General features: G+C 44.8%; 1 protein-coding gene across 1 annotated transcript; it reads right to left on the minus strand.

Annotated features, from left to right (window-relative positions):
* Positions 1-7108: 7108 nt before the first annotated feature.
* On the minus strand, positions 7109-9475 carry LOC129601514 (uncharacterized). The gene is made up of 3 exons (XM_055500353.1): positions 9213-9475; positions 7815-7961; positions 7109-7383 (listed from the first exon to the last, which is right to left on the minus strand). Exons 1-3 carry the CDS (start codon positions 9274-9276, stop codon positions 7109-7111), a joined length of 486 nt encoding a protein of 161 aa, XP_055356328.1. The 5' UTR covers positions 9277-9475.
* Positions 9476-10058: the final 583 nt, after the last annotated feature.

Here is a 10058-nt window from a genome sequence, read left to right on the forward strand (position 1 = left end):
TATTCTTTTTGCTGCGCTGTTCGCAGTGTCAAGTCTGTTTCTTGACCTTTTAACACGACGCTGTCGCCGTGACCTTTCACGTTCGCACTCGCTCCTTGACCTTTAACGTGGACTTTCCTCCGAAGGTGACCTTTCATCTTTTTACTAATGGTGATATTACGCTTAATCCATTCTTGCCTTATTCCTTCTCTTCTTCAGTTCTGAACAATTCCAAAACTTTGGCTTTGGCTCCCCGTAACAATCGCAACTTGGCTCATTCGCCTTTATCATTTCCTGCCGTATTTTCGGAATTTCGCGTGTTGCTCATTTTCCTCTTGCGCAGTATCGTTCTGCGGTGGTGAATTTAGTCTTTCGATTTGCCATTTATCTGTTTCCGGAACCATTCGTGGTGCATTTCCACTTCTTCTGCGGTATCAGTTTGTGGTTTCTTCTGGTTTAACAGCGCTTGTTGAATCTTGGCATTACGTAATGCACGACGTTCAGCTAGCACTTTTTCGCTGCAATACGGTGACCTTTCATTTTGCTGCCCTTTTTGCAGTGTCGCGCTACCGTCACGACAATTTCCACTCGCAGTACCATTCTGCGGTGACCTTTGGTCCCGTTGCACGTTTCCACTCGCAGTACCATTCTGCGGTGACCTTTTGTCCACTTGAACATCCCCACTCGCAGTGCCATTCTGCGGTGACCTTTCACTTTGTGACGGTATCCCTATAACCGTTCCATTTCCTTTTTGCGATGACGGCATCCATCTAGCCGTTTCTTGTGGTTGCGGCATCCATATAGCCGGTCCACTTTGCTTTTTCGCTGACGGTATCCATATAGCCGTTGCAGTGGTCACATTCACTGCAGTACCTTTCTGCAGTGGTGACCTTTCCCTTTTATCCGGTGGTTTAGGGTCGGGTCGATCAGTAGGCTCACCGGTGCCTACTGATCTTGCCGTTTCCCTGAACCGGCGCCCTGTTGCGCGCCTTGCACATTTGCTTGTTGTTGTCCGATATTATTTGCCGGGTTAGGATTCTGTCCGCCACCGTTGTTATATTGGCCACCACCCTGTTGGTAGTTTCCTTGGCCGCCGCCATTGTTCTGGCCTCCTCTGAAGTTTCCGCGGCCGAAGCCTCTGTTTCTTCCTCTGAAGCCGCCGCGGCCGAAGCCACCACGGCCGTAGCCACCGTTCTGGCCACCGCCATTCCCATTTCCATAGTTCCCGTTTCCGTTCCCTTGTTGGTTTTGGAAATTTGCTTTATGTTGGTACCATTGAGTGATGAGGTCATATCCGTTTGCAACCGCTGGGCGCCAGCCACCCTATAGCTCGGGGAGGCGTTGCCACTCGTTAAAGGCAAACAGATTCGGGTTCTGTTCTGGTGGTGTATTAGCGAACTTGCACCCCTGTGTCTGATGATTGCCATACATACAGTACTGGCACATCTGAACGTTGTTCGCCACCCATCCATCAATCATCTGGAACTTGAATTCGGTTCGTGACCCTTGATTTTGCTGTTGATTCCCTCTGAAGTTTCCTTGACCTTGACCTTGTCCCTGATTCTGGAAGTTCCCCTGACCTCCATTCCAGTTTCCATTTCCGTATCCATTTCCGCCAAAGTTTCCGTTACCCCCTCCTTGTTGTGGTAACCCGACATTCATAGGGGCCATATTCTGTGGTACAGGTGGGGTTACATTCTGGGGAGCCACATTCTGGGCTACTGGTCTCACTTGAGCTGCTGCCTGTATCGCCGCCACCATCGCATATGTTATCGGCTGTCCCGTCTGACTGTCAATAAAGGTCACCTTTTCTGTGACCTCTCTAACTGGAGTCTCCGCTCGGTATTCAACTGATTGTTGAACTGGTGCAGCTGCCATTCTCTGTTGCGGCACATTTTCGACTTGCCCTTGGCGGATGGTCACGTATTCCTGGTTACGTTGACCTTTAGGCGCCTTGTATTTCTCTTCGCCAGTGGCCCAATGTCGGAAGAAGTCTTTCACGTCTGTTGGCGTCTTGCACTTCTGTATGCGCAATGCCTTGTAGAGTTCGTTATCCCCTCTGCACCCTTCAATTAGGAAGCCGACTGCTTGCTTCTCAGTGATGATTCTTTTTGCCTTGAAGCGCATCATCGCCTGGTAGTACTGGTCAAGTGATTCTTTCCCGAGTTCAAATTTCCTTGCATAGGCCTCACGTAAGCCTAAGACTTCTTCATCTCGGTCACCGTATTCATCTTTGAATTTGTCCATCCACTCTGTTATTGAGTATTCGATTCCATCTTCTGCTGCGATGTCCTTTTCTCCTTCAAACCATGTTTTTGCAGGACCTTTCACTGCACTGGCTATCTCAATCATAATTTGATCGTCCGTCAACTGATAAGTCCTTTGGGTTTCTTTCACCAATCGTGTCCATCCACTCACTGTGTCACGACTGCCGTCAAAGGTCATAAGTGGTGTCTTCCTGGCCATCGAGTTGAGTGCTTTTGTCAATTGCACCGCTGTATTTTCTGCTCTTTGGTCATCATCTTCTTCGCTACTTCCATCATCACTTTGATTTCGTTTCGCTTTTCCATACCGGGATTTCCTTGGACGTTCCTGCCGGCTGGGGGGTCTGTCCCGTCGTCCTTCATCGATGAACACATTTGTTTCGATGCGCGGAGGGAATTGTGAAGGGTCACCTCGACTCATATGCGGGTAACTTTCCGAAGGTGGTTCTTTGTCTTCTTTGCCCTTTTCACCGTCCCTTTCATTTTTGACGCTTCCTTTGCCAGTACCAGTTCGTAGCGGCATGTCAAAGTGGAAGCTTTTGCCCGTGCCCGTTTCATGCGCCTTGCTGTAACTGGGCGGAGGGGACTCCACTGTTGCCGTTTTAACTCCGTATTGTAGGAGTTGTTCATCTTTGTGCTTGTTAGACGTCTGGAGCGCCTTATTCTCATCTTCCAATCGTTTAGTTCTCAGTTGAAGTTCCTCTCTTTCTCTCTTTAGATCAGAATTTTCCAGGTTGACCTTTCGTAAGTGTTCCTGCAGTTTAAAAGACTCGTGTTGGGTGACCTTTTCATTTTCCCGTTCCATCTTTTTGATGTGCTCGACCAGCTCACTCGTTTCATTTTCGAGTTGCTGATACTGCCCAACGGCTGATCTCAACTGATCCTTGATCGTGATCAACTCATCATCTTTTGCCAATGCTGTGGTGGTCATCTCGACGAGGTCAGTGTTCAGCTTTGCAATTTCCTGACTCTTTTGAGCGACGTGTTGTTGCCACTCTTTGTCCTTCAACTCCAATGTTGTGACCATTGTGTCCAGTCGCCGTGCTTCCTTCTGCCATTTGAGTCCTTCCTTAGTGACCTTTTCGATGTCTTCTGTGACCTTTTCGTTCTCCTGGTTGACCTTTTTGATTTCTTCTTTCAGGCGTTGTCCTTCAGTAGCTGTAATGTCTCTTGCCTCTCGCATCGCCTTGATTGCATCATTGCGCAACTTCTCAGCTTCGTCCGCCCGTTCCTGATGACCTTTCGATTCGAGTTGCAGAGTACTGACAGCCTCCTCCCGTAGCTTCAAGTCATTCCTTAGTTTGAACGTCTCCGTCGCCAATGTTGTCAACCGTTGTGTGACCTCTGCGAATTTGGTCGCGTACTCGTCCCGTTTAGTTTCAGCTTCAGTGACCTTTTGACGCAACTGGTCACATTCGTCCTTCAATTCGGCTAAGTGCCGTGACCTTTCCGCCGACTCTTCCGACATACTCTCGTTAAGGTCACTGACTGCAAGATGACCTTCCATTTCTCTATCATCTACCATTTTCAAATATTCTTCTGCCATTTCCTTTTGTTTTTCGTATTTCACCTTCCATTCCTCTGCTGTGCTCTCCAAATAAGCCTGTTGCTGCTCCAATTCATAAATACGAGCGTTGAGGGATCCCATCTGATTTTGGTATTCCTGCCTCTTTTTCATCACCTGACCTTCCTTCACTTCGAGTTCCTCTTCCAACTCCTTTACACGTCTTTTCAGAGTTGACGTGGGACTGTTCGGTGATGGCGGTCGTACGTTGATGACCTTTCCAGTTTGCGTCCGTTCGATGAGGTGTTCCGGTATGTCTTTGAAAGGTGTCATTCCTTCAGCCCGGTCAGCTAGTTTCATCGCAGATTGGAAAGACATATTCATCGTCGTTTCATCATCCGTGAAATACGATTCATTCGATTCATCTGAGGCCATTGGAGTTGCAAAAAGGTCATCGTCTGCCGCTTTGTCGATCAGCGAAAGGTCACTCAATCCCAGTTCCGCCAGTTCCTCTTTGGTGACCTTTGTCTTTCCCATTTCCGTTTGAGCAAGGTTCACGTTTTTATCCTGCTCATTCATTCCACTGGTGGTAGCATCCGATTGTGATGCTCCAACTGGTTCCGCTCCCCTTTCTGTGGGTTTGTCCTCCCCGGTGACCTTTGTCTGGTTCATCGGATCACTTCCCGCCGTAGACGCGGGAGTGTGCTTCTGGTCGTCGCTTGAACTTTCCTGATTGGCGACCGCCTCGAGCGCCTTCTGATAAGTGCTATCAGAGCCTCGTGAATCCTTCTTCTCGAATGCCTTGGGCGCTCGAGTATTCCGTTCATGTTCAACTGGACGTGAGTACGGGTACAAATCTTTTTTGTACGGATTTGGTGCACCTTGCTGTGAGCTTCGGGAGCTTTTGCTTCCCTGACTGCTGTTGGATGTCGGTTCCTCTTGGTCTTTGTCCATGTTGATCGGATAACTTGGACGCTCCTGCCAATTGTTCTCACACACACGTTATTGTATGGTTTATTCAAGTATCCTAAAGGTCACTCTGTACCTCCGAAATTTTTCTAAGTCCTTATTAAAGGTCACTTTTCGACTGAAAAATTTCGACCAAGTCCCGTTTTAAAGGTCACTTTTTCGATGAAAAGTTCGAGAGATTTGCCCTAAAAGGTCACTTTCGGACAGAACTTCGAAACCGTTCTCACAGTTCAGAACACGTTAACGATTGAGTTCCTACAGCTGCTGATATCGCTGTACTACCAATCAACTCGATTCAGCTTTATGAAAGGTCGCTGTTGATCACTTTCAGATCATAAAGGTCACTAAAATGGGTCAATTTGATCAATTCCAACTTTTTTGGTAAAGGTCATTTTTCAAAGTCAAAAGTCAACTTCTAGTCTCAAAGGTCACTTTCCGACTCAACTCAACTCAAAAGGTCACTTTCCAGCTCAATTTGCAAGTTAAAGGTCAATTTCCAGCTCAATTCTATCAAAGGTCACTTTCTAGCTCAGTTTTGATCAAAGGTCACTTTTCCTTTGTCTGAACTTAAAAGGTCACTTTCCGTCTCACTTATCTCATCTCAAATCAAATTTCCCATTATCGCTCAAGTTCAACGGAAAATCCCCATTCGGGTTGTTTACCTCGTTCTGATTGGTCTGCTAGCTCAAAATGTTCAGTTCAAATTTCAGCCAATCACAGCTCAGATAACTGACCAATCACGTTAGTCCACTTAAATTTTTAATCTGCCTGATGTCACGGTCAACGGCCAGACATGCGCGCCGCGTGCAAAACTCCGCCTACTTCTACGCTCAGCTCAGTACGGACCAATGAAAATTGATAATTTTACCATCTAACCAATCCCGTAATTAATAACGGGTTTTCTACCTGTTTCCTCGTCCTTTCCACGAGAATCGTTCCAGATGATCCAGATTCTTCTTCCACTGTCCGTTCCCGCGCTGCCGCCGGTTTTACCGTAACTGTTGTGCCGCACGCTTTTGGTGGGTTACTGTGCCGGCTGACTGCCGTAGCAACAGTAGTAGCGCTCTACTCCAGTTTGGAGGAGTCTGATCTGTCTTTTCCCCTGCGCCCCTTTTGGCGCTTCGCCGCTTGTGGCCCACGGCTTAGGCTTCGCTGAAGCCTTGCCGAGTAACGGTGACACCAGTGCAGGTCTTCGCTGAAGACTCCGCACCGAGGAACACCGCCGACTGAACTCTTGAACTCTTTCACAGCAGTGGAACAGCACAGGTCTTCGCTGAAGACACTGTACCGAAACCAAGGCTGGTAATCCCGTCCGATGAGGAACTTGCACCGCTTGTGGTGTTGCGCTTTGCTGTCGGATAGACCTGTGCCTTACTGGTCGGGTTTCACGTCAAATAACAGGCCAACTTTGCCTGACACAATTCAAATCAGAGAACCGCTGTCGGCTCTGCTACCATCTAATGCTAGATCCAACAGTGATCCAGATACGGAGACCTAAACGGAATAGATCCCGTGGAAGCGAGCGATACGATATGGATCGCGAGCTATGCGGAAACACAAACGTCGCACCGTAAATCGCTGACTTTTTAATATTGAAAAGTCTGGAGAACAGAAAATCAATTATTGATCGGCGCAGCTCGATCGTAAAAACGTAGAGCCAATTCAACAGCGTGCAGCGCTGTACAGCACGTGCTATGCCGCGCCCACTATCAGAACGCAAGCCAATCACAAGAGACACAACACAGACACGTAGTCCAAAGGCGTGGCGCCACAGGCGTAGCGCCACTGACGTGAACGCTAGTGATCCCGGTCTCACACATAGTAATTGCGAACAGTTATTTCTACCTAACCAGGACACCGCGCCAGCGAGTATCCGCGTTTACGTAATTCTATTAATTTATTACTGCGCTGTGAAAAAGCGGGGAGACGGACAGTATCAATGTACCATGTACAATCAGAAATGGTTACGATGTTATAATTTTAATGTGACAGTAACACATAAAGCAAAAAAAATTCATAATTTTCATGCCGAAAATATAACGGCGCTAGTGGAGTTCGGGAATGGTAAAGTGTTTGACGGCAGTCTGTCATGCAACGGTTAAAGCCAACGGTAAAGGTTATTTCGAACGGTATTTGGGAAGGTCAATGGAAAACGGTAAGGTAATGGCGGCGGCAAAGGTAAAGGCAAAAGGTGAAGTTGAAAAAGGCAAAGTGCAAAGGCAAAGGTAATCTTGGCCGACCCAAAAAGAGCGCTGACATGCGGCAGCAGACTTCGAGTAACACCAAATCCTGTTTATAGAGATTATCATGCCATTACGCGTGTTCTGCATTAGCGCAGAATCCAGACGATACGGCTTAGTTAGGCAAAACTTGAACGAGAACATGCGGGTTCTTACTTTGCAGCAGTGACGACACAGGAAAGCGGAGCGGCCGCCGGCGTCTGTGGTAGTCCGACAACATCCGGGTTGTTGGCGAGCAGCCGTTGGATGGTGGCGCTGAACTGCAGGAGCTTGGCACTGCGCGCTTTCTCCTCTGCTAAACTGCTCTCCAGTTGCTGCAAGCGCAGCTGCAGATCCACAAGAAGCCGGTCCTTCGCGGAGATCTCGGTCGTCAGTTGTGCGATGACACCGTCGTGTTCGGTCACTTGCTGCTGCAGCGTATCATCCACTTCAACAGACACAGCATTCATCATTAAGATATTTTGTGGATGCTACTCGCACCGAAAACAAAAATGCCGGTGAAGAATGTACAGAGGGTGAGCCACCCACATTGGCACACTTTTGGTAGGAAATTATTTGTGAGTTCTAGACTCAAGTTCTTTTAAATCCGCTGATGCGGTAAAGGGGGTTTTTCAGGAATTTGTTTTGCGAAAGGCATTCCAGTTTTGAAACGCACTGTTTTTCTACCCCGCTCCAGGTTTTTCTTCCTGGATTTTGAAAGACATCTTTTACTAAGCTCAGATATATTTATCAAGTACAAAATACCCCAGGCTATCGGGTAATGTTTTTGAAAAAATTGTTGAAGACGAAAGGAAGTTTTAAAAAATCAGTTTGTGCAGTGTGCCAATGTGGGTGGCTCACCCTCTGTACTGTATTAACCTTGAGCGTCTTGCTTGTCCTCCGCCCACATCGCTCTGCTGCGCCTGTATTGCTTGGCAACAGGTCGGCCAGGAAGGAGTGCTGTGCGGCGTTGCGCCTGATCCATCGTTTTGAGCATTTCATCTCCGTTTAAACTCTCGGATATGGCTAAACGAAAACCATTAACAACCAGGACCCTTAGCAGTAATATACTGCTATGTACTGTTAATTTAGAATCAAAGTCGAATCAGATAACGTAGCATATTGAGAATCTACAAGATTTTCCAATCACATCATTCTTTAAGCGAACTTTAAACACGGTGGCTACTGTTGCCAGAGTAGATATCTCCGTAAATGGAGTCTGGATTCCCATCAAGATTTGTGAGTGTACACGTTCCTGCTCGGGGAGATAGATGATCTTCCACGTTTGCCCGTATTACTACGTTTAAAAACATGGCGAAAACAATTCTGGAACCTGAGATTTGGCCACAAAATGTGCTTGTAAAGGAGGGGATTTACAGTGTACTGAGCTGTGATGTTTAAATACGCTGCTGTATTCCTGTTTGAAGTTTGATCTGAAGTAGAGTGTATTCTGGAGAATTGTTGTTATTGTGAGGGTCTGCTGCCTCGAATGGGCTCCTGCCCTGAATCAGCGAATATGTACGGACGTTAAACCATTAAACTTGAAACCTTACTGCCCAGTGATGATAATAATCGTACATTTAATAATTATGTTAAATGCCCATTGCGTGTTGATAGTAAGAACATATCCTGGGTTTCCTTGGTTCGATTCCTACGTTGGGTACTCATAAAAATCAACCAAAAAACTAAAAAAAAAAAAAATTTTCCAAAAGCCTTGTAAGATATCTCCGTTAATGAAGTGTGGGTACTGTAGAGTGGTAATGATAATAATATAATAATAATAATAATAATAATAATAATAATAATAATAATAATAATAATAATAGTAATAATATTAAATAATAATAATAATAATAATAATAATAATAATAATAATAATAATAATAGTAATGTAATAATAAATAATAATAATAATAATAATAATAATAATAATAATAATAATAATAATAATAATAATAATAATAATAATAATAATAATAATAATAATAATAATAATAATAATAATAATAATAATAATAATAATAATAATAATAATAATAGCATAATAATAATAATAATAATAATAATAATAATAATAATAATAATAATAATAATAATAATAATAATTAATAATAATTAATAATAATAATAATAATAATAATAATAATAATAATAATAACAGTGTCTCTTTTAAGAGATATAGAGCCGATTCATTTCGAGCAGTTTTTGCGGATTCTGTGAGCGTTTTCGGACTTTTCTAACTGAACTGGATACATGAGAGCATCTAAGGCAGAATACCTTGTTGGGGTGAAGGTAGTTTTCTGGATCCGTTAAAATGGAGGCCGGTTCGTGGGTTCGACATCTTGGATTACGAATGTGCCATCGGAATGTTTGAGCTCCAGCCAGACTGCCTGTAAAAAGAGCTGCCGTAGAAGCAAAATCAATGGCGATCCCGTTTCTACTTTCGAATATTTTTATCCAAATTACAAGTCTGATAATCATAAAGACTGATTTAACTTTCCAGTACAGTATCCCATAGGTTAACTGCCAAATTAGGAATTATTTGCCATGGTTCTTTAATCCGCTGCAATGGACCATGCAATTCGCTAACTTCGGTCTGTGCAATCAGAATTAGTCAAGGCACCAGGCTGTACGGTCGAACAAGGTAGTAAACGTTCAGGCGATTCACTGAACAGTTGAACTGTGGCATAAAGGATAATTTAGCGGGGTTTGTTGATCTGACATAACTTTTCTTGCTTCGAGTTCGGCTCCCTTCAAGCTGATGGGTTCGTTAGTGACCCGCCATTTCGACAATACGGCCTTGTCGTGACGTAGCACCGGAAGTAGGCGTGGCGTGCTTATCCCTTCTATATATTACCGCCACGATACAGCATACACATACAAGCTTGTCCGGTAATTTCGTACGAATCAATACAGGGAAATACACAAATTTACGACGTAGTGTAGTGGCAATTGCCATAGAGCAAACTCGGCGCTTAATATGTGCTGTTTGTACCTTTACGTAGGAAATTACCGGACAAGCTCGTACAACATAATAATAATAATACGTGAACGAAGTTCTCGTAAGGGAAATGGCCCGGTACATGGTATCAAAAATGGGATACATGCACTAAAACTTTCGCT

The sequence above is a fragment of the Paramacrobiotus metropolitanus genome, unplaced genomic scaffold (assembly GCF_019649055.1).
Source record: "Paramacrobiotus metropolitanus isolate TYO unplaced genomic scaffold, Prichtersi_v1.0 Parri_scaffold0000243, whole genome shotgun sequence".
Lineage (NCBI taxonomy): Eukaryota > Metazoa > Tardigrada > Eutardigrada > Parachela > Macrobiotidae > Paramacrobiotus > Paramacrobiotus metropolitanus.